The sequence below is a fragment of the Rhyacophila brunnea genome, unplaced genomic scaffold (assembly GCF_057557595.1).
Source record: "Rhyacophila brunnea isolate RB1 unplaced genomic scaffold, BYU_Rbru_1.0 scaffold_10, whole genome shotgun sequence".
Taxonomy (NCBI): domain Eukaryota; kingdom Metazoa; phylum Arthropoda; class Insecta; order Trichoptera; family Rhyacophilidae; genus Rhyacophila; species Rhyacophila brunnea.
In genome coordinates, this window is record NW_028232752.1 from 27,138,580 (window position 1) to 27,164,705 (window position 26,126).

A 26,126-nucleotide genomic window follows, 5' to 3' on the forward strand; every position below is an offset into this window, starting at 1 on the left:
AATAAAAACTAGAGTAAAGGAGGGCCGCTTATTGGAATGCCGGTGGTTTATTCTAGACACTTAAAGACAACTTTAATTATTTCTCGTTGTTTGGCCAACAATAATAAATTCGTTTCTTAGGCAACGGAGCAATTCTTCGTACATATAACAATAAATTCGCTGCTTAGAGAACGGAACAATTCTAAACTATAATATTATACTGTATAATCATCACGACATTGCGACACGTGGCGTAAAGACAGTGCGTTCGGCTGATAACCGAACAATCGTGGTTCGAATCCAATCGAATGCGATTTTTTTCGTGTGAAAAAATAAATTATGTGTTACATGTCACACGCCAAAAATACACTCTGATCTGATTTTCTTAACGCGCATAAAGAAGTATAACTTCAAAAATAATTATAAAAGAAAATTCTGCTCGAGTTTTTTGTGTGGGTTTATCTCACTTAACTGTTCGACCTGCCTCGCCAGGCCCCTCAGGCTAGAGCCCTGTTAGCCCCTCGTTGAGGGGGTCATGATGTGGATCCAGTGACGTCCCTAGACAAAATGCCGCCACATTTTTATACAGTATTTTTTATCATCCTTTCATGACTCCAATATCTAAGAAATGTACCAATGTACAAAACATATACAAACTAAAACATAACTCTACCTATGTAGAGGCATGAAAATATCTTTTATCCGGCTCCACTGCGCAGTATTGCCCCCCGCAATGACGTCAAAACGAAATTATATTCGAGCAAACGAACGCGGTTTTCATCCGATTTTGGCAGAATTTCAAACCGAAAGACTACGAGTAAAATATCCCCTGACTGCAGCAATAAAGCTAACGAGATGTAAACATGAAGATAATGTGAATATTATTCGACTGGCCGGCAAGAGGAGTGTCTACAAACAATTTCAGCGTAATGTGGGAAAACCGCGATAACAGATTTCAACGCTAATGACTTTAAAGTGCTAGGAAAACATAAGGACAAACAATATTTATTTTTTGGTGTTCAAATATTAGCAAGGTGATGCGAAACGGCCATTTTTTTTTTAAATACGCTATAAATTAATTTGACAGCGTTTTAGTTAGACAATATAAAATTGAGAACGATTTTTTATTATATTGTATACAGTAGTGATAATTTAATGGACTGTATTGATTTGAATGGATTGGCGGGAATGGGGAACCATAGATATTAACCACAGAACAGATTAATAAATATAATTCAGAAAGGCTATAATACCTCAATACACTATATTTTTAAGCAGGGTTTTTAATGTGTGAGTGTCCTATGAAAATGAAACACATTAAGTGTGTGTTGCAACTTTCAAATACACCAATATTGTATGAGCGTCAGTGCATAAACCGAGAGTAGTTGTCGTATTTTTACACGTGTTTAAGTTTATCCCATATTCTTCCACACTTGGGATCCGTTAGGTATTTCAGTTCCCATTAACTCTGTGTTCCCTGATACTAACGTTATGTTGTTCGTAGGCAGAGGAAATCCCTCACGTATGAGTTCACAAGAATTACATAATTACGCACTGTTTTATATCAGGTTCATTTTGATAGCAACGAATTACGGAGTCAACTGAATTTGCATTCGCGCGACATGTAATGTCAGTAATTTAAGATCGGTAAGTCACTGTGAGGAAAATAGAGAAAAGAAGAGTAATTTGGGGAATTGGCGTACACAGTTTTTTTTACCATGTTCGATCATAAGGTTATATGGGTCTCCACAGAGTGGAGTTTGTATTAACAAATCTTGAATGTTAGCCACTTGCTCAACATATTAGGTCCATACTTACTAAGTCAAACACATATTGAAAAACAACATGTACATTTGGCAGACCCGAGAATCGAACCTGTGACCCACGATATTATAAGCCTGGCGCGTAACAACTCCGCCACCGTGGTCATGTAATTAACATCACATGGAAGGGAATAACTTCTCAACCAAGAGAGCATTCAGCTTGCATTATCCAGAAGCTGGCAGTATTGAGAAATGATTGCTAGTCAACGGGCAGTATTTCTAATCAAAAGTATGGAATTCAATCATATAGGTACATACTGTACACTTAATATCTACTGTCCAACCTCTGTGTCTATGGGAATATTTGAGTTTTAAGAATTGGAGATAGCTTGTTTGTGTATATCTTAAATTTTCTTTGTTGAGAATGTCGTGAATGGCCAAACGTACCAGCGACTTCATAATCAGCGAATTTCAGATTTGTGACAGCCTCTCCTCGGTTTGCCTTCGCGGGATTTATTTTTCGTTGTCATATTATATAGCCTGGAAATGTTCGTGATATTAAAGAGCTCCTTCCAGATGAACAGACCAAATTTATATTATATTCTAACCATTAAAGAAGCAGTATCACGAAAAATTATGTTGTAGGTAAGTACTTAATCTTCCTCAGTCCTCACAATTCATAAACAGTATAGGCAAGTACTTATAGGTAAATTATGGGAAGCGATCATGTTTTACGCTCCGAAATAAATCGATTAATTGCCAATGTTCGTGCGCCATGTGGGTATTAAAGTATCTGCCTCGGAAATAATTGCTGCATCAGTTTCGTGAGCAAATAAAATCCACATTGAAACAATTTCCCATTACAAATTATTGCCTTACACGGCGGGGTTGTAAGAAAATCAATAGAGAATTTCGTTTCGAGCATTGGCAGTGGTTGAAGTGGATCGGAGTGTGTCTGGACTTCAGACGTTAAGTATGTTAGTACAGAAATCTAGAAAATAAAGATAAGCCAAAATACAGAGGACGTATGAAAATATTCACATTAAAATGATTGTTTATTGCCCATTGAGTTATATTAGTACACCAAAGTAGTCAAAGGCATGAACCGACGTGTATAATAATCAATTTTACTGCCATGTATGTTATTTTTAAACTACATTCATCTGCATTTAAAATATGAAAGAATGATATTTCTATAAGAAATCCAGCTGTATGTGAATAGGGTTGTTTAATATAATTTTTCCAATAATTCGTCCATAAAACCATATTTCTTTATATACAACAAACGATGCTTGTTCAATATTACAAGTATTGCTAAATAATTATTGGCTCAATACTGTATTGATAATTTATGCCATTTATTTAACAGTATTCAGAAGTTTCATAACATATCTTTAAGTAGATAAGTACGGAAAGCTGAAGAATGATTTTTTTTCGACTTTCCAAAATATGCTTTCTGATAATTATATTTATGTTGGCAACATTATTAGAAAGGTAAACGATACTTATCGAAAGTAAATGGACACAAGTATGGCTCCCACAACAGGGCTCTGCGTGGCGGGTTGAGATAAACACACATCACAAATTTGCTTTAATAGTAAAAAAGTCGCCTGCGGCGCTATTATACTCCGTAACCATTAACATTTTAAATTATATGATTGTGCGTTGTAATTTTGGATTATCGTGTTTCGATACTCGACAACGCCATGATTAAAGTGAATGACGTATTAAAACTAGAAAAAAATCGCTAATAATACACTAAATAAGTACCCTTAATTTGACCTGAAACACAATTTGAAAAACGTTGATGTAGTGCGTCACACTACCTTTAACCTTAAAGATAGGTAGGGGGCCCGGCCCGCCCAAAGATCTTAAGATCTTGTGGGGACCATGGACACGAGACTTCAACGACCGATATATTATGAAAAATGTGAAGTCAGACCTAAATATTCTAAGAAGATGGAAAGGTTACCTCACTGGAAACGAATACCAGCAACCGCTATAATAACACTAGTGACATATATTTAAACTGACGTCTCATAGAATTATGAAACATGTGTTTGAATAAATTGTATTGTGAAGGTTTTTTGCAATAGTCGCAATTCGAAGAAAATAATGTGTTCCTTTCCGTTTTCTTCGTCATACATTTCAAGCACTGCAGTAGAGTAGGGGTATTTGTATCATAATAAGTTCATAAGACGTCAAACTTCATAAATTCGAGGTAAGTATTTCTAAAAATAGCCAAATAAATAACTTCACCCCCACAAACATATGAACAGTTGCATAGTATCGTATAAATACGTTTACGTGGTAAAGTGACACACCATTTAATGTGAAAAGATTTGTCTTTCAAAGCTAAATATAAATGATTCGATGAAAATAGAAAATAGTGGGCATGCACAACAAATGAAATATACGGCATGTGGCGTAGCTAGTGACGTTTTAAAACAAGGTTCAAACTTGCTTGAAACCATTTTACAAAAATAAACCTGTCTTCAATACCATAAACATAGAAAATAAAAGGTGTTTAAGCTAGGAGAGTTAAAGTGAAGAACATCTGTAGTATTGAATATTCTTTACCAGTTTGGCAAGAGTACAAATTGGTATTTTGTATTCGCGCAGAATCCGCCGTGTCCGAATTGAGCTTTACTTTTAGCCGGCTCTCACATTTAAACTCGCCCGTCTGCCACACAGCCATAAATCAAACCTTCTAGGAATGTCGATCCGGTGTTACATAATATGAAGATCGCGCACATATACCTAGCGACAGTCGCATGTAATCCTCGAAAGGTATAGATATTTGGATGGGGCGATCGGCGAGCCGGTTTAAGAATGACCAATTCGTTGGTATGTAGGTATATGCGTTCTGGCGTCTTCGACTCGCAGCCCGAGAAGCATGCAACTTGTCGATTGCAACATTAATGATTTTTCAAACTAAAAAGTCGCATTCGACCAATCTGCGGAGCTCCATTTGGCAACGTGTGTTTTGTGAATAACGATGACGTCACATCGACATATTCGACACGTTGCAGACTATACATAATTCGGTTATACGTTATATGAAAATTTTAGATTAATACATAGACTTCAGTCTCCGAATTTTGATAAAATACAAAATGTCATCACAATAACACCACATTTTGAGTCATTAAATTCACGATAAGCGAGCGAAGTATATATACATAATATTGAATTCTAAAGAAGTTGACTAGGTTATGGAAAAGATATACATTAAAAATGATCTTGTGTATATTCTGTTTCACGGGCCATCCCCTGTCGGAGCAATCACAATAAACGTAACTATAAATAAATCAATTGTATTCGCTACGATTCAGTTTTCCCGCCGTCGTTTCCCTGCAAGAGATCGTGACGTCATTTGGCGCCAGTGCCGACGTCACAACGCATGTACATTCGAGATGACGTCACAAACTCCGTCGCGACTGAAAATTATTTTCATTTGGAATGTTTGCCATTTTCAAAAAGTAGATTTGAGTTAGGAACGGTGAACTACTATTTTAAGGGTGCTCGCGCAGGGTCTTTATTGGTATTCTGAAGTGATTTATTAAACATATTATTACGAACGTACTATAATTATGTAGGCAGTGACGTTCCTAGACAAAATGCCGCACCATTTTTTATACAGTATTTTTTATCATCCTTTCATGACTCCGATATCTAAGAAATGTGTTGTATGGATACATTACTAACATGATAATTATATACCACTAAATCTAATTTAAATGCCATCTCTACTTCAATAGACAATATTGCGTGTCCACGGTTTCAGATACATTTAAAAATACACCTGACAACTTTCAAAAATTCGCGAGTGACCGGCAAAAATATTTGCATAAATCAATTTGGTAAATATATAGGTACCTACCTATAATTCATATATAATTCGAAAATCTGCACGTGTCATTGCTGATCATCAAGGACGTGAAGTCCAAGGACAACGGAAGTAAACTAGACATCGCAAACCCAACAAAAAAAAAATAAAGTTCTCTTAAACTTTCTATGTTTCCAAGCATTGAGCTGATTTTTTTAACGTTTAAAGTTTCCGTACCTATTTTTATATATACCTTATGATTCTCCTCGATTTGCCGCCTTTCGACTAACTGCCGCCCCCAAGCGACGCTCAATCTGCCTACCCCCACGGGATATCACTCTATGTAGGTAGCTAGGTACTAGGTTAATACTTCGTGATTAATAAATAATAAAAATACATATTCTGTACATATTAATATTAAGTAACAAGGTATAAATTAATATAATAATAACTTAACAGCCAAGTATGCAGTAAGTATGTATTGTGCATTTAGTTGTTCTAACTGGAAATGCCAACATAATGAAGTACGTATATAATATAATAGGTACCTATTGTGCAAACAAGTATTCGAAATATTGAATCCAACGTACAATAAAATACTTTAATTAATTGGTCTCAACCTTTTGACTTCACTGGGTCACATTGAGTGAAGAAGAATTCTCTAGTCCTAGTGCAACACGTAGAAATGCACTAAGAATCTAAGTCTAGATGAGTTTTAGCTTTTCCTACCAATAAAACTTTTCCTTTTTTTAGCGATTTTGCCAAATGCAACGCACAACACCATGCTTAAATAAAGAACCAACCCTTAATCTTAACCCTTAATCACTATTCACTTAAGTACGTGGGCCGCATTATTAACTGCCTGATAAGCCTGCTTCATAAGGTACCTAATTATTTTTATATCTACGGTTAAAGTACCTACCTAATGAAATCATAATATAACTACCATTAATCTAGATAAGTAACTTTACACATTGGTCTATCGTTGGCCGACATTATTTTCTATATAATTAAAAAAAAGGTTTACTTATCTATCAATTTTATGTGCCTATTTACTGGATAATGCTATAGATTTTGAAAATAATAACATTATAATTATATTTATTATTGGTAGTTTTTAGGAATAGCCGAAATACTATGAAAATTACTGCATATTAACTAAAATATTTTCAGTTTAATGGGCTGGGTAACTAGCGCATATATTGTATACACAAGACATTTATTGTATGCGCTAGATAGCATTTATTGTATACACAATACGCTATCGGCCGCTATCGAGAGTAGTTTTGTATGGAACACCTATTGTAATAATTACAATAAGTTAGTTGTAATTGTAACAATAAGTGCGATGTTTTAAACAGCACCTCTCTTGGGTGTGCTAAATTTTAGAGCGAGATAGACAGTTTTGACAGTTTAGACGGCTAACTTATGGTAACAATCATAATACAGTCGAACTTGGTTATTACGATCACGGAAATAGCGAGTTCTCGGATGTAATGAGGAAACATTCGTTGACGATTTTCTCCATACATTTATTCACTTTTATATCGAGCTACTTCTCGGGTATACCGAGCAAAACTGTTAATGTGTCGATCGTTTAAGAACAACATTTTCGACCCTAAGCAATAAAATCCGACCGGGCAGTTAACTATATACCGACGCCGCCGGGATCGGATTACGTTTATGACACTGGTTAAGTGTCTAAGTACCTAATTAATGATTTCGCCGACAACATTGAAAAAGTATCCACGCTTATGGTTGAAATTACATGTAAAAAATCCAAGCTTTGTGAAGTCAGTAGGTACCTACCAGCGCCGGCGGCTCGGAACTTCATTACAATAAACAACTTATTTTCTAGTTTATGAATGCCATGCTTGTTTCGGGGATTTTTACGATGGTTTTCAGATTTTTTATGTTCTAGCTTAAATAGAACGCGGCGCGAAAAATGTTATATACTTAACTATATTACGAATAATGCTTATAACGAGCAAATTCAGTCGGTCCCATCTTCCTCGCAATAACCAAGTTCGATTGTACTTCGATACAAACATATAAAAACTACTCTCGATAGCTGCCGATAGCAATCTTGTGTATAGAATAGATGCGCTGATAACACATTACAGTAACGGGAGTGTTATTAAAAACGCGTAAACACAGTGGAAGGTATACATATTTTTTAATAAATTAATAATGTTTTGTAAAATTGTAAAAGTAATGTAGTGTAAAAATACATTAAAAAATACCCGTGTAACTTTTAAATTGATTTTTTTCTAATCATACAAATTTAAGTGTCGAATAAATTCCCTTCGATAATGGCGATAAATATTTGTAAGTAGGCACTTTCGGAAAATGTCAAATCAATTTAGTTATTTTACGGTCGCCGCCGCGAAAAGGTTATTAACGAGACGCCGCGACGCCGGCCGATGCCAAGCAGAGACGAGCGTCTAGTCTAGAGTGGATGCCATATTTGAAATTAGAACGAAGCTGTTTTAGGTCAACTGACGGCTCTTAGTTTGCTGAATGGATTAAGGTTGATAGATAAAGGTCGACATATTACAATATAACACGTTTTAATCACTAGTTTATTGATGATAACGTTTTTTGAAGTAACATTTACCATTTTGGGAATATAAATAGGTCATTATAATCGGCCAAAACTATTAATTTTTTTTACATATGTACCTACCGTGAACATTACAAATTATAAATTTAAGACGTACACAACATGACATTTAAAAACAAAGAACAATGTAAAGAAGAAATAAATATATTATGCAGTATCACAAAAACAGTATGAAAAGTCAAGTAAAAGGTACAAAATTATAAAAAATATATAAATTATAAAGCATGAAAGCACACCGAATAAGCTAAGTGGACCCTATTTTAAGAATTTATAAAACAACGTCCACCTATACTCATCCTCACGTAGGTGGAATATATCAATTTGGTTGAACAGAGTTATTGCCCTTCCAATTGGCATCACCAATGGGTGGTTAGTTCTGCTCCTCTGGAGAACAAACAACTGATGCTCCCGATTTCTAAGATAGTTATCAGGGACACTGAAGTCAATATTACCAGGAAGACTATGCAAGAACGAACCTACAATCTCTAGTCCACGCCAACCAAGGTCTTGGGAAGTTGCTCCCGGGACACTCAGCACAATATTGAAAGACGCCTAATGTTCGTTACGCCACTGTACACGCATAAATAACAGATGTTGTGACGTGGCGGGTCGTTGAGGGAAAAGCAAGGTAATTTTTTACACTGAGAAAAGGGTAACTTTTTTTAGACTTTGGTACATTATTTTTTAAATCATTAATAACCATGTCTTTGCTTTTTCGTACAAGGTAGTTGTTAGTAATTTTGAATAATCACAAACACCCAGGCTTTGAGAAAATCACATAAATATTGTGTCCTCACGGGAATCGAACCCAGAACTATCGGGTAGAAAGCAAGCGCCTTACACACTGCACCACGAGAGCCGCCCAATTTTTTACAATTTAATAACTAAATAACTGGTCACTGTTTGGAGGACCTGTTTTAAATGTTAGCCCAATCGCACATTGAAAATCGTCTTGGATAATAGTCATAAAACAAAACTGAGCGCAGCATGCATTTTTCTTATGTACGTACAGCAAGGCCGTGCGAGGACAGTGACGTCACTCGGTAAGTCAAAATGAATGACAAAGTGCGACATTTAGGGATTATACCTGCGGTGCATGTCGGGTGAAAATAGTTGCGTGTGCCTCCAGATGTTTTTTTCAAACTAAAATGTTTTATTCCAGCAGTGTGCGAAGGTCCATAAGATAACATGTCTTTTGTGAATAACGATGACATCACATCAACGTATTCAACACGTTGCAGACAAGACGAGTTTAGATGTGACGTCCGGCTTAGGTACAATGGACACGGTTGTGTCACTATTGTGTTAAAGAATTCGCATATTTGCCGTTGGTTATTCTTTTAAAACCGCACTATGTATTGTAAGAGAACTGCTACAACTAATTAACAGTACTGCAATTAAAAAATAAGATTTCTCAAATGATATTGGATGGACTGAATGGACAGAATACAAATATTACGACTTTTGATAGCAGTGACAGTTTTTCATGTAGCAAACAATTCGGTCGCTTCGCTAGAAAGTACCAATGTCAAGACCCCACCCCGTTCATTCAACAAAACCGCATACGACTATAAGCCACATGGCATACGGAACGTATGATTTGGGTTCATGAAGATTTTGTACATAAGCATCTGACCATGGCTGTACATCAAATACCTCTCTACCATAAGTTGAACAAACCAATTGCCAAATTTGACAGATTGCAACTGACAGCCCGCGTTTGTTGTTAATTGTCATACTTGTTTACTTCCGTGTTTCATTATAATTGAGTGAATTATTTTGATTATTGTCCAATGCTATTATCTATTTTACAATTGATCCTATAATTGGTGCTTCATTTGATTCAATCATGACTACTTTATTTATAGGTACTAAACTCTGCTTCGACGCATACAAAATTAGGGCAAAATTACTATTATTGTATCGTAATAACCTACCAATGGCGGTTTATTGCACAGATGAAATATTCAAAAGGGGCCCTCCAAACTGGTGATCGCCTTAGACCTACATGTACTTAAAATCACCGTTGTTTGAGAATATGTTTAATGCAGTGCTCGAAATGGAAAATTTTACCAACCGGAAAGTTAGGTCGTATTCTTATTTATCCGGTGGTTGTTTATCCGGTACAAATCTTGCAATCGATTTTTAACTAACTTCCCGACTAGCTAGACATTTGAAACTTTTAGAATATATGAGAACACGATGCCAATACATTTTTTTATTACTTTTAGATTTCTTTAAATAGAATTGAATTCATTTTCAGTTAATTCTGTTTTGTATGAAAAGTTATTTTGGAAGAAATCCGTAATCCAATCCACTATTATTGGTTGCTAGGGGACTGGGGTCCTAGCAACTAAATTATTAATATATACGTGTGTTACTATGAAAATCAATATGAGATGTCAAAATGATATTTCAGTATTATTTCTATCAAGTACTTATCTGGTCAAGTCAAGTTTATATGATTCAACAGAAAATTTAAAAACGTTGTACAGGAGGACCTCGACTTTCGCACATAATTGGTTCCTGAAAAGGTGTGCGAATGTTGAATGTTCGAAAGTAGAGGGAAGTAAAAAAAAAAATTAAATTGTGTGTATTTTGAAATATGTATTTATCAAGTAAATATAAGATGTTTAAGAGACATGTTTAAGTAGGGTTTGCGGATGTTTCCCTTAAAAAGTTATCAAGAGTTAACTGTTTGCCACTCTTCTTTTTCTTATTTTAAATGGTGAATTATTAACTTTACAATATTGCTTAACTGCTGGCACGAAATGTAAAGTGAACCAATCTTTTAATATTAACGCAGTAAACCCAGTTTTTTTTTATCTTTATTTGATTACTGGAAGCAATTCTTTATCCTTCCCTTTCAATGCCCTGGGATTTTCTGGTTGATAAATTAACATTGGCATCAATTTTAAATCACCAGCCAAGTTTCCACCAAGAAGCAATGTCAATCGGTTTTTAGAAGGTTTATGCCCAGGGGCAACTGATTCTTCCTTAGATAAGAATGTACGACTAGGCATTTTTTCCAAAATAAACCTGTGTCATCTACATTAAATATTTGGCTAGAAGAATATTCTCCATCTTCAATAATTTTGGATAATGAGGAAATAAATTCTACGCGAAAATCAGCCGATTCTCCAGTGAATTTAATATAAATTAATCGTTACTTACTTGAAAAATCGTGTTAGAATCTTCTTTTAATCTAGCCTTCCAATCTTTGTGCAAACTAAGAGCCTTCACTTGAATAATTGAAATATTCAGAGGGACATCTTTTTGATGTTGGTCGTCGATCCATGATGACAAATATTTTTCCATTTCATCCATAACTATGCCGTGTCTTTTGGAAACAACCTTTAAAGATATATTTCTACAATTTTGAACGTATTCCTTAATTTTATTTTTATTTTTCAAAATTGAACATATCGTAGTAGACCTGTTTGTATCATACGAACGTCCGATTGAAGAAAAAGATTCACCGCAATCAGAACGTCGTGTGAAGTTTATAAGTCCTTGATTTCTCTTTGTTCGTATCAACACTGCAGTTTTTCTGTTTCTCACTCTTGTTTATAAATCTTTAGGGTGAAATATTTCAAATGAATAAAATTAGCAAAACGCACAACATACTCGTAACACGCCCGCACGCGCTCCTGCGCAAGACTAAACCTATCCTAGCTAGCTCACAAGCAAAGTGACGAGTGCGAGCAAGATGCAAGTGACGCAAGAAATGCACTTGCTTGTGAGCGAGCGAGAAGGGGATATCTTAACCCCACGGCCAACGCGACGTTTTAAAAAAACGATTTTTTTTTGAAATGTGCGAAATAGCGAATTGTGCGAAAGTCGAACGTTCGTAAGTCGAGGTCCGCCTGTATATAAAAAGTTCTTTTTATCTTGTAATTATTTATTCTGTTGTTAGATTAGTATATAAGTACCAACCATTCGTAATAAACTTTGAGAAAAAAATGTAATGTAAATGAATTTAATATTTTCTTAGAAATTCACGAACCAGAATGTCATTTATAAATTTTCCACGAAACAGAGCGAGTCTCGAGGATCTGGCAAATTGGAGCTCAGGTCCATTTTGACCACTGATTTAATAGAAATGCTTAAACTACTATAATCATTTAATCGTCAGTAATGTGTACGTATATCATTTTTTTCAAGATTCACCCAGGGATGTCACCAGCAGCGATTTTCTTTGACGCAAGCGATTCATCAAAAATTTAAAAAGGGGCCTCGAAACAGTTGAAACCAATCATACAACTATTAAATTATACATAATGCATCTCTCACAAATTGATAATAATTTTTTTTTATTTAATATCGATTTAGACTTTAGAGTTAACAAAAAAAAGCTCAACTATCATTCAACAATGTTAAAATCACCGACGTCACGTGAGAGTAGTAGTTTATGTAATGCTAAAAGACAGCAAATGAAGTCATCAAATGAAAATATTATATACCTATATCTTCTTTAGTAGATTTCATCAACACAAAATAAAATTGTTATTTTTTTATCATAGGGGCCTCAATATTACGACCACTACAAAATGAGCCACTGGCCATCACTGATAATATTCTAAATTTTAGAATAACTATCCAAAAACATACTATGCACCAACTAATGTTAATCATTATAATTGTAAACAATTCATTGTTAATGACAAATTTCAGAATTTCTGCAGTATTATTGATAACTTTGTGCTTGATAAATAACAAAATAATTGATTAGCGAGCTAACATGTGTATTCATTGTGGTTTCTGTTTCATGGGATGAATATTATAAACACAAAGTTTCATATTACAATGATTATAATAGCATGAACACATTCTGACTTATTACCTAGTATAATAGGCATACCGCTTGGTATTTATCATTGAGCTTTACTCTATTAATCTAGAATAATATCTATGCATGCACACAATGGGGGATCCTCAAGTCCGGGCACATCTAAACTTGCCTCGTCTGCGACACAGCCATAAATCAAACCTTGTAGGAAGGTCACACTCGTATTGCAAAGCCGACCACGCACATATAAGCCTAGCGACAATCACGCGTAACCTTTCAAAATGTGGATATGTATGTGATGCTGCGACCAGCGAGCTGGTATATGAATGACCAATACGTATTCAGTATGCATACTGGCGGCTTCGACTCGCAGCCCGAGGCGCACGTAACCAACAAAAATGCCATTAGACACCGAAACAGCGATTGTTATGTATTGAGCGCAGAAATCTTTTGAACTGAAGTGGTCTCTCCTTGTATAATCATATATTATGCACATATATGCACACATATTTCGATATCTTGGACTAAGTAAATATTGGTGCGCTTGTCTGTCATTTGTAAAAAATACGGCGACAGGTGACGTTTGGATTAAAATGGCTCGTAGTGGTTAAGTTTGAATAATATTCACAAACCTTTCTTGGTGTTCGATCTCTCGTGCCATAATCTCAGCAACAGGATCGAAGTGCGCACGCTGTTCTCCAAGTAATCGCTGCCTGTCGAGGTCACCCTGCATCTGGCCAAAGGCCGCACTCAGCCCCTCCACCTCTATGGTCTCGTCATCAGCTAAAACAATGGAAAAGTCCTCAAGATAATTACATTTTACTTTTTAATCTTATGAATTGACTTGAATGTGACTAATGCAAGCCAAGGACATATTTTTTTGAGTAAATCATTTTAACAATAGTGTAAATGTATGTACATGTAAATACATCTTGACACAATAATTATTTTTGTAGAATTTAATTTAACGTGTGTTTACTTTGTCATAAGAAAATTTGCAAAATTTGTTCATGAGTTTATATCAAAGTTGTTGAAAAAAAGTTCTTCTATAGAGATGAAGCCTAAGCCGGCTCGCACATCTAAACGTGACATTGTCTAGGGCACATCCATAAATCAAACGTTCTAGGAACGTCGCATCGATGATTCATGTGTCAAGATAAAATGTCATTTTCCACCAATGTGCGGAGCGCCATTTGGTAACTGAGTTTGGTGAATAATGATGACGTATTAGACATGAGAAGACCCACGATGGCCGCGCGGCTTAAGTCGTGGGTCTCGGGTTTGAATCCTGGGTCTGACAAGTACACATATTGTTTTTCAATTTGTGTATGAGTCAGAGTATGGACCTAACAGGTTGAGCAAGTGGCTGACATCCATTTCTCGTAAATACAAAATCTGTCAATAAATTAGACATGTTGCAAAAAAGACAAGTTTAGATGTGCGAGCCGGCTAAATGCAGGAAATAGAAGCATAAATAAGGAACACTTGTCCAAAGATTAAGATAGCTACAAGTGAATTCATTTGCAGAGAACTTAACTTCACACTACTGCTATATTTATTTGCCAAAAAATTACAGGGTGTATAAAAAAACAATCCATCACGGTGAGTAAATAAGCGGCAAATAATACCTATACTACACTTCAGCTTTATTATTTAGTTGAAAAACCACGTAAAATTTGTGTAAAGCCATTTACAACTGTAATTGAGTAAATAATCACAATGAACATAAAAAATGTCGGCTATTTTAGAAAATCAGAATGGTAACTGAGCGATGTTAATATTTGTAGAATTTACTAACTTAACCTTCATGCGCTGCTCAATAATTTCAAATAGTCCAAAATCTTTGTTTTTTTTCCACCACATGTTATGTACTTAATTATGTGGTTAATACAAAGTGAAAAATATATAATCTTTTAAATTAATTCAGTGTAATTATTAAAGTATTGCAAAATGAAATTATACTAAGTAAGTACATATATCTCTATATATTAATTATCTTAAAGTATATGTACAATCAGGGCAATAATTATTGTATACTGAAAAACTGTCTTCATGTAACATGCACTAATTTGTATATTTTGCTTTTAAAAGTTTTTATTATTATTAGTTGTCATTCATAGCTTATATTTGAATATCTAGAGCAAAAAATTCAATTGTTAAGTTAATGCAATATGTATATTGTTACAGATAAATAAACTAATGAGCCATAGACAATAGTAAATTATTGACATATCTATCTCTATGATTATCCTTCAAAACGAAAATTCAAAACAAGACCTGTGTAACACAAATAAAAATGAGTTCTGTAAACATACACGAATATTCAAAAGCCTCGTTGTTCATCTTTCAGGATTTTTTTCTCACTTTCTCTGACATTATAACAACATGGCCGAGTTTTCTTTCGGCCATTTTGAAAAACACCTCACATCAGTTTCAAAGAACACGCACAATTTAAAATAAGGATTTTACAGGTTAAAAAAAAATAGCTGTCACTTATTTACACGATCTCTTATCACTTCAGATATAGCTGTGATACAAGAATTTCTTGTTTCGACATTGTGTAATGGTTTTTAAATGTTTTTATTCTTGCTGTAATTCCTTCATAATATAATTATTACAACTTAATGGTTCTCAAACTTTGTTATGAGATGATATATTACTATTTTCACTATAAATGCGAAGTACTTTAACAGATACCTACTTATCATGAGAATTGATTTTTTGCATTCGCTCAATATATTGTTGCTTAAAATACTGTTCAATCTGCTATCAATAATAACCAAAGTGTAAGGCGAATATTGATAATTTCTAACACCGACGCATGGGAACCATTGGTTCTAGTATTCAGGTGTGTTATTTGAGTAGCACTGATTTGAAGGGCCATCAATTATTCTGTCAAATCTAAAACCGCACATAAAATATTTGTAATAATAGAAAGAAGAGAAGAGAAAATAAAGTGACAAGTAACTGATGGAGGTTTCTACTTTCAAAAACCGATATGTTCACATGTACCTAGTCAAATCTCTATTGTACTAATAATAATTTAACTCAATATATGTATGATCTATAACTTTCAAAACCCGCCAAAAGCGTACAGAAAAACAGTTTAAAAAATTAACCATTTACTTATAGAAATTGATTTATGAAAAAAAAAGTTGAAATGGGGTATTTTATTTTGCTTAGGTATATTAATTGTAATGAAGAGTTCATATTAACGAAGGAAAAAAGACACTACCGTAAAAACTAACCATTTACGCTTGACATACAAAAACGTTTATCACAAATTTTGAATTAGGTATTCACTAGGCCGGCTCTCACATTTAAACTCGCCTCGTCTGCCGCACAGCTATAAATCAAACCTTCTAGAAACGATGTTCCGATGTTGCGCACATAAGCACCTAGCGACAGTCGCGCTAACCTCTCGAAACGTGGATATTTACGGGATGCGACGACCGGGGAGCCAGTATAGGAATGACCAATTCATAGCATGTACGTATGCAGTATGTGTACTGGCGGCTTCGACTCGCAGCCCAAGACATATGCGATTTGTTGTTGTTTTTTTCAAGCTAAAAAGTTACATTCACGTCAACGTATTCGACACGTTGCAGACGAGACGAGTTTAGATGTGATAGCCGGCTTATTGTTATTTGAAAATAGACGCCTAAATTCAGACAATATTGCGTTACTATAATTATGTATGAAGTAGGTAAGATCACAAACATTTTAAGAAAAACTAAAACCAAACAACTGAAGTTAAATTAACACATAGTTAATAAATGCTAAGACGATAAATAGAACTATTGATATAATATTGTAAATAAGAAAATCTTACTAAGAAATAAAATGCAAGGGATTCATATTTCTATGAGTGATTAGTTGAGAGAAAATGCAATAATACCTAATTAATATGGAGATTACAGGAACGATTGTAATTATAATTTCAATGTAAATGCTATTTGCATAAAAAGAATCATGCATAAGCCAGGTGAGAAAAGAATTAATTAGAATAGTTAATTATTAACCGTTGTTTACTTCCGTAGATGGTATGTGTTTTCTTTTATTGCTGGCATCTGTTGGCATTACTAATATTACATTTATTCTGTATTACCTTTTCTGAATTTTTATATCAGTCTATATTTAGGTACGGATATAAAAGACTTCATTGCCATAAGCAATAGAGATATAATACCCCGTTTACACGTGCAAGGATTTATTGCTGACAGTACGTATTATCGCGGCCATAACAAGAAAATGCAAGTGTAAGCATGTATTATCATGCAAGTTTGCAAACATGAATCAAACAAGTTCGGAAGCTTCTGTCTTCATGACAGTTGGGATTTGTTCGATATTTGCGCATGCACAGTAGAACAATAATGGCTAACCTGCCGGTAAAAAAATGAATGACACCGCTCATTTTGAGGTTAACCGATTTTCACGACCTGTCACCAACATCGCGTCTCGCTTACTATTGAAGAATGAGATTGGCGAGATAGTCAGCATTTTTAGGTGTAAACAGTTATAATCGTAATAAGTTTAAAATACACACTATTGCTGCAAGTAAATCTATGCACGTGTACAGTGCATGCATGGAAGTGTATTTTATGACATTAAACAATTGAGAAAGAGACATTTGTTTTGCATAATTATGCATTTAACTTGAATGGCGCTTTATTGTCTCATTAAATTAGTATGAATTAAACTTTTTAAACATTACGATTAGAAAAATTACAGTATATGTTCAATTTGACATGACGCCCAGCTGGTTGATGGCTCGGCAAGTTAGAATGCAGACGTCTTGTTGTCATAGTGTTCTTAAAACCCAGACTCCATAATATATAGTATATCTCGCTTTTTGGAATGCAAAAATGTCACATAGGGCTATAACCTAACTTTACTTATGTCACCAATGAGTTCTTGGTTCAGTTTTACAGCAGTAGAAACATGTTCAAATGCCTTGATATGAAGATTAACTAGGTAGGTATTATTTTCAATATAGAGACTATAATGGTGATAATATATATTACTATTTAACTCATTAAATGCCGTAAGGCAGTGGCGAAGGGTGGAGGTAGGCTGTTAAGATTCGCTATAAATAGTGCACACTAAACTTTGTTAGTCATATGTATTTGTTTTTATTGAACTAAGACTACAATTTACAGATGGTGTTAGTTAGTTTTTGAAAATCAATTAAACCCTGCCCAAACGAAACCATAATAGTTTTGGCCTAATTTGGGCGATACGACAAAATTGTGCACACTTTTTCATTCATAGTTATTTGTTTTCGTTGGATTAAAAATACATATTACACATATTGTTGGTTCATTTTTTTTATTTCATTAAGCCCTGCCTAAACCAAACTATAATAAATAAAAAATATTATTCTATCTATAAAATATTCAAAGTTATGTATGATTTAATTGCATAATTTTAGATATTTTATAGATAGACATGTATTTTTTGACTATTATCTAATATCGCTTGGTTTCTCAGGGTTTAATTTAATTTTAAAAACTAACCAACACTTTCTGTGAATTGTAGTCTTATTTCAATGAAAAAAAATATGTATGTCTGAAAAAGTTTATTGTGCACTATTTATGGCGGATCTTAACAGCCTACCTCCACCCTTCGCCACTGCCGTAAGGTACGCACTAGCATGGTGGTAACCAGCGGGCCACGAATTTTTATGAAACATAATATCACTTTTGGTATAATGTATAATGACTTGTTTTTCGGTTAGGTATTTCAGCATGATTCCAAGAGATGGCAGTGTGTGTACAATAAATTAAATTATTTAAAACAATCTACTGGGGCTAGTATATTGAGTGTAGGTACATTGTGTATATACACCCATTTTATATAACTGGCCTTGCGTACACAGAATGGCATAGCGTGTAAATGCGCTTTTGGCATACATCCGATTAAAACAAAATTTTATCTGCGTAGATATTGTGATATATAATACTATAATATATATATAATACTTTTCAATGCCACAAATGACACAACAATGCCCAAGGAATGCGTAAAATAATAGGTGGAAATGATTTGATTAAACACTATTAAATTCTTGTGGTTAATTTAACTCACCATAATATGACTAGACAGGTTCATAGTAGATAAATATACGTGAATTTAGAAGAATATTGAATCTATTGTAACATTTTAATCTTAGGTAGAAGAAGGACAGACTCTTGTGGCATTGCGTCTACAGTGAAAACACTATGGAACGGTGTTAGTAAGTAATAATACCAACACTAAATGAGTCGCTTACACTCCCAGAAGAATCTGACACCATTCTACTTCCGTACTTTAAAGTGCCCGCAGTAGAGTATTAACAAATCAAGTAAAGCTATATGCAATAGGTTCGATATCTAAATTACAGATTTATAGTTATAAATCTGCATTCACATCTTTACAGTGTATTTTTGTTCTAATTTGCTAATGTATCTGCCACTATTCATATATTATATTTTAGAATAGATTTTTGTGTATGTAGCAGAAAAATTAGTTTTAATTTTTAGTTTAAAATTATTGTTTCATTAATATTTCGGTCTCATTTCAGAGGGCATTTCAAAAGAAAAAACAAAGTAAGAATACACTATAACAGACCAAAAAAAAATTACAAATAACTGTGAACGTCCCCATTCGAGCCAGAATGCAAAATAACAAACAATACCTTATGCCCTCACATAATAGGCTACAAAATAAAAGATCACCCAACAACTGTTTTTGGCCTTGTGCAGTGCAAATGTGTATATAAATAGAAAAATGCGTCTGCTCTATTGGACTCTAGTAATGTTTGAAAGCATGTAGCTAATACCAGCAAGCGAAAAAGAGACAAAGAAAAGACATTAACTTGTTGACCGCGGAGCATTTAATTACTATTGAATTACCACATTTAAAAAACATGCTAATTATATCGAATGGCCAATTAACTACAACTACAATTACTACCCTGAAATATTACTAAAGAAAATGTATAGGCCTGTGCGTGTCACAAATGGACAAACGCCAATAAAAGCAGACAATTTTTATTTAATGTTACTCTGTTGCTCCAAACATTATTCACGTTTTTTTCATGTAAAATTTCATAGATAGCTTTCTCTAACTTTGATATCTACTCATGTACTCAAATACGTAATAATTACATTATATTGTAATGAAACGTAATATGTTATAAATTTAACATATTATGATAACACAATAATTTGCTTAGATATTACACATAATATATGGGTCATAGTGATAAACAAAAATTATCTAAAAACAAAAACAAACATTTAGTTCTGTGATACAATATAACAACAAACTTATCTGAGTAATATTATAAAGTTTGTTTTTAAAATACGAAAACAGAATTAGACCACTATTGTAATATTGATAGAAAATATGGAAATACCTCGTTTCTGTTCCTGATCCATTTTATAGATGGGAATAGACTATAACCTTTTACAAAATGTTACAATAAACAACTATAAACAAAACTATAGAGTATAAATAATTTGTGTGGTGACTGGTGTTAATCAGTGTATTCGATTTTACTAGTAATGAGATAACAATCCCTGATAAGATTATCACAAATTTATCACAAAAAGTTTCCCAAACATTTCAATCAACTGTAACTACAACAACAATGAAAATATTTTTATTATCTCTGTTTGATTTTAGTGATATTTCGATGCAAACTTTTGATAATTAATTTACCATACCTTTGCCATCTCTTTCGCCGAGTATCAACATATGGATCAGAATATTGGACTGCTAGCTAACAAGATAAGAGAAATATGGATTCTTTGTGAAGATTCTTTGGGTCTCATCAAGAAGATGGCATCTGGCGGTCAAGGAATAAAGACGAGCTGGACATACTTTATACTAAAGATCACGTGGCATATGAAAATGCAGATACTGCGTTGGATCAATATGTATAGGATGCCGGAGGAATTACCAGCAGTGTGGGCTATGATGCGTCCCCTGAGGGCAAGAGAAGACCTGGATGGTTAAAACTGAGATGGCTGGACTGCACCAAATGAGATATAAAAAAGGAAGTTTGTTGAAGAAGGCCAAGACCTGACAAAAGTTGTAGTGCCGATTGGATAAAGAAATAAACATAAAAATATATACAATGGAACTTGGTTATTACGAGGAAGATGGAACTGACTGAATTTGCTCGTTATAAGCGTTACTCGTTATATCAGAGAATAGGTATTTTTAAATGAGCGGTCACATAACACAAAAAGTCGAATAAGCATGGCATTCATAAACTGCAAAAGAAGTTTTTTATTGTAATGAATGCTGGTAGGTACCTACTGACTTCACAAACCTTGAATTTTTTATTTATTTCAACCATATGCGTGGATACTTTTTCAATATTGTCGGCGGTATATCTTTCGAAACAATTATATTATTTTGTGTTATTCATAAGATGTTTATTATGAAAAATAGTATCTCGAAACCCAGGATTTTTTTGTGTTTCATTCAAGGTTCCACTTGAGCTTATTATAGCTATACATATTACTAGATGATTTTATGAATGGATTTACTTGGACCATAGTTGAATGATCAAAATATTTCATAATAAAATGTTATTTCCGATTTTTTATTGTGATAACAAAGACCACGGCCAAAGAGTGTATTTGTGCGTAGTGAATTTTCATTTTGAGACAGTTTGAAATTCTGCATTATTTTATAGTATTTAATAGATTAACTGAGATAAGAATGTATACTCTCAGTAAAATTATTCATGCAAATTGTGGGATATGTGTCGATGATATCATCGTTAATCTTTGTTTTGAGAATAATCATGATAATCAGAAACAATGGAAAAATGTCTTCAAACACAGAATAGAAAAAAATTTGGGTATATCCATAAGTAGGTAATTTTTTTAACATTTTCAAAACAGTATTTTTTTGAATTATGTTTCTTTGAAATTAAAAAATATTTTTTTATACATTATCAGCAAATTGAATTAAATAGTATGTTCCGTATTCTGTCACTAATATAACTACAGTAGCATTACACTTCACGTTAAATACTTTAGTACAATTAATGAAAAAAGAATTGTGGATATTTTGTTTTCACGAATCTCAGCATTTCGTGATCGAGATCACATACTAGTCACAAAATACCGGGATTGAATATTCTGTCCGGGATTGCAGTTTTTACGAGATACTAAGCTATATGAAGGTTTTAAAGCAAATATTTTTTTCAAGACAGATACACAATACTAATAAATTATATGTACAATTGATTAAAACTGTATGAGTCAGAGCATGGGCCCCACATCCTGAAGCGGGCCCCAAGACCAGGATCTTTAGCGTGCACCCCATACCCATCGATCAGGTTAAAGACACTCTACGGTAGCGTTTTCCAATTAATGGTGTTCAATGTAAAATTAATGGTATTTGTCATATGCATAATTAATTTGGCATATTTAACTAATTTTTGAATATTTTATACAAATTACTCTTTTCCTTTTGAACACAGTAATAACGCTTATATTATGTAGACGGTTTTTCATTATGGAAACTAAACTAGATGAATACTAACCGTCCATGACTGTATGTTGCGGGTTGTCGATAATTCTGATCTGCCTGTCTGGCAGGAGTGGTTCTCCAGCTGTGCCGCCGACGTCTGCCGGTAGTCTCCAACGGGAGGCTCTTTCTTCGCTCTCGTTGCGGGGGAAGTAAAGTGGGAGGAGGGTTTCTATTAAGGACAGTTCTTGGCGGCCGTCTCCGCAGATTACAACCGTGTGTAAAGCTGATCCGTATCGCTCCAGGAAACGCCGGATTGTACCTGGAATTTCAATTGATGAATGATACATATCTTTTACTTTTGTAAATTAAATATTTATGATGTAATTTACATAATATTATATTGTTAAACTGTCCAGATGAAAAATAATCTATTATGCCAGTTATTATTTATATTTTTATTTTAAGATATCTTTAAAAACTAATGATAAAAAGTAAAGTGAGCAAAATGACGTTTGCATTTCTTAAAAATAATGTAAAATGTAAATAACGTTAAAAATACATAGCTGAACAAATATAAATCCTTGATTAAGCGGGGTTGACAGTATCGCAAGAGTAATGTTGCTATATTGATTATTCCAATGAATTGTATTTGATTTCAATTGAATTATTATATTGTTTATTAATTGAGAACATTTATTTGAACTGTTTAAGTACTCAACATTGTCAACGGTAGGCACTTATTTCCCCAATATTTTTAATCACAGAAAGACATTCAAACCCCCCCCCATCACAATATAAGTCTTTCTGTTTTACGGTTGTTAAATCTAGAATAAAACTGTTTACATTCATTGGTTTATTAATCTTAATAACCTTTACTGTAAAGTAAACCACTTTTCTGATTACTTCAACTGCATTATTTTTGTTTAAAAGTAGGTATTAAACTATAATATGTATTTAAAATTCTCGTATTATATTAATTATTAATAAATATGGCTAGTTAACCGAATCATTGCTAGAGACGGGAAATCTCGCATATCTCGTTGGTTCCTAATTATTCAGTCTATTCAAATAATTTTAAAATAGGACACAATATCTGACAACTAACCAAATCTTTTTTCTCAAGAAAAATTATTTTCGGGATACAACGAATAATAATTGGTGAATTCATTTTTTTTCACAAATTATATTTAGCATGACAGGTCCTGGCCATTTTTTTAACTTAGACTATAAATATTTGGATGTATACTAACGGAGAGCGATGTGGACTCCCAAATCTGCAGGGTAATTCCTTCTGACAGAATGTACCATGCAGAGGGCTAGTGAATGAACATTCAATTCTCTTGCTTTGTGAAGAATATTTCTGGAATAAAGAAATATACATTTATTATGTTTTCTTTATAATTCTACTTAATATTAAAAATATTAAAAATTATATAGGTACAGAAGAAACGACATATTATTATTACATTCTTTTGATAAAACAGGAATTCACATCAATGATTCAAACCGAAGATGACAGAAATCTATAATATTACTTACTATTAGAATGTAACATAGATGGCAGTATAAACAAAATAATGTACTACAATAAAAGTGAAAGTGGAAGTGAAAGTGTTTTCATACAAAAATCTCATTAAATATTTACAAATGGACTTCTTTATTTGGAAAGCATTGGTTAATGGAGATTATTATGTAAAATATAGTTATTAGTAAGTAAGACATTAGATGAATACTGAATGAGTGTTATAGGTTTTATGATTGGAGTATGACCTTGACCTGATAGCATTGAACTCAGTGTTATCAATAATTTAAGGCTCTACCCAGTGACAGGTGTGCCAAATATGCAAGGCTAAACTTTTATCAATATTCTTCAACTGGAAATTTCGTAAATATTTGGAAAACACACTGTAAATAAAACCATAATAATGGGAACTAAAATAAATTAGCAAGTAGGCATGTGCTGCATAAAATTTAAGGAAGAGAGTTCAATATAAGATAACCATGGCCCCCACAAGGGGGGAGGGGCTGACAGGGCTCTAGCCTAGGGGCCCGGGCTCAGGGGGGGCCCGGCGTGGCGGCTCGACCAGATAAATGTGATAGACATACATCTTAAATTTGCTCTAATAATAAAAAAGTCGCCCGCAGCGCTATTTTACTTCTGAGGCTATTACCATTTTAAAATATATGGTTGTGCGATGCAATTTGTGATTGTTGTGTGTTGATACTCAACAACTCTATAATTCTGTGTTAAGAAATCGGCAAAAATACACTGAATTTTATTTGATCTCGAACACCATTTGGAAAACGCCACAGTAGAGCGTCAGACTGCCTTTAATATTAGCGATATGTAGGGGGGCCCGCTAAAGATCCTGGCCTGGGGGTCCGCTTCAGGATGTGGGGGCCATGAAGATAACCATATAGATGTGTAGTGATTGTTGCATGTCGAATGTGTGGAGTAATAATTTAGTGTATTTTGTTAATATTATTCTTATCATCTGCAATAGGCATTACATCAAAAATGTATAAGTATTGCCATTGTATCATAGAAGTATCGAACATTAGAAACAAAAACGGCAGTTTCCATTTTCGTAAATTTGTTGGAATCATTAAAAATGTTTTATATCTTTCTAATATAAGTATTATAATTTATGAAAAAAACTATTTTCTTAACATTATATTGGTTTCAAAATGGCCGTTATTTGTGTTGATAGTACTAGCGCAGGCAGATCTGACTCCCTTGGATTTCTGTTCAACCCTCCAGTTCGGGTAGTTCGTGGAGTTACTAGTCTATGGTATTCCCAATATTAATTTTTAGTCTATAGTAATAGTATAATTGGATTATTATTTACGAATTGCGTAGAGGGATTAAACAAATAGTCACTAATATAATATTAAATTTAAATCACTTTAACACAAGTTGATGTACATATGATGATCAGTATAACATCAGAATTTATTTAACATTCGTGTAGGTGTAGACCATAGACTAGCCTTGACGAAGTGAAAAGACAACGAAACGAATGCCTCTGCTTGACGCATGCACAAAACTTCTCAGTGTAAAACCAGAATTTAAAAAATGAAGTGAAAGTGGATGATGAAGTGATTAGATGGAGACTAAGCTTTTGCCGTATATTTTTTGGGGCTGCCAATAGAAGAAAAAAATAATGGACTTATTACCAATACAACCACAAATCTAATGCAAAATTTGAACTGCCTTTAAAATTCCTATTAGGTATGAAATGCGTATGACTCCTTTTATCTAGAGTCAAATTTAACTATACTTACAGTGAAACCCCGATTCTACGATTTTCAAGAGACCCTAAAAAAAACGATAAATGCGGGAAATGATAAATGCGGGATATTAAAAAATATTTTTTTTTGACGTCTTGAATTATTTTAAATCTCTTAGCGAGTTCTAGATTTCTTCACGGGGGGCATTTTAGTTGCGACTTCTAAATATAATTCGACTGCGAAATGGCACCATGCTCTCGTCAACACATATGGACAGGTGACCGGCGAAATGGCCGGCCCGGCGCAATAGAATAAATTAATTTGTTGGCACCGCGACGGACACATGTGGCCGGCACATCATAAAAACCAATATTCACGTTCACAAAAACATTATAATTTTTCATAACCTATCAAATAATACCTTAGAAACAAATAATC

At 33.8% G+C, this 26,126-nt stretch overlaps 1 protein-coding gene across 1 annotated transcript in view; it reads right to left on the reverse strand.

The window, feature by feature from the left end:
• Gdap2 (ganglioside induced differentiation associated protein 2) overlaps positions 1-26,126 on the reverse strand; it is a 360,077-nt gene that overhangs the window by 71,843 nt on the left and 262,108 nt on the right. The window contains exons 7-9 of the mRNA XM_085952868.1: positions 23,708-23,817; positions 22,531-22,776; positions 13,616-13,766 (exon numbers count right to left, since the gene is read on the reverse strand). Coding sequence (XP_085808994.1) covers positions 13,616-13,766; positions 22,531-22,776; positions 23,708-23,817 — 507 coding nt within the window. The remainder of the gene's footprint in view (positions 1-13,615; positions 13,767-22,530; positions 22,777-23,707; positions 23,818-26,126) is intronic.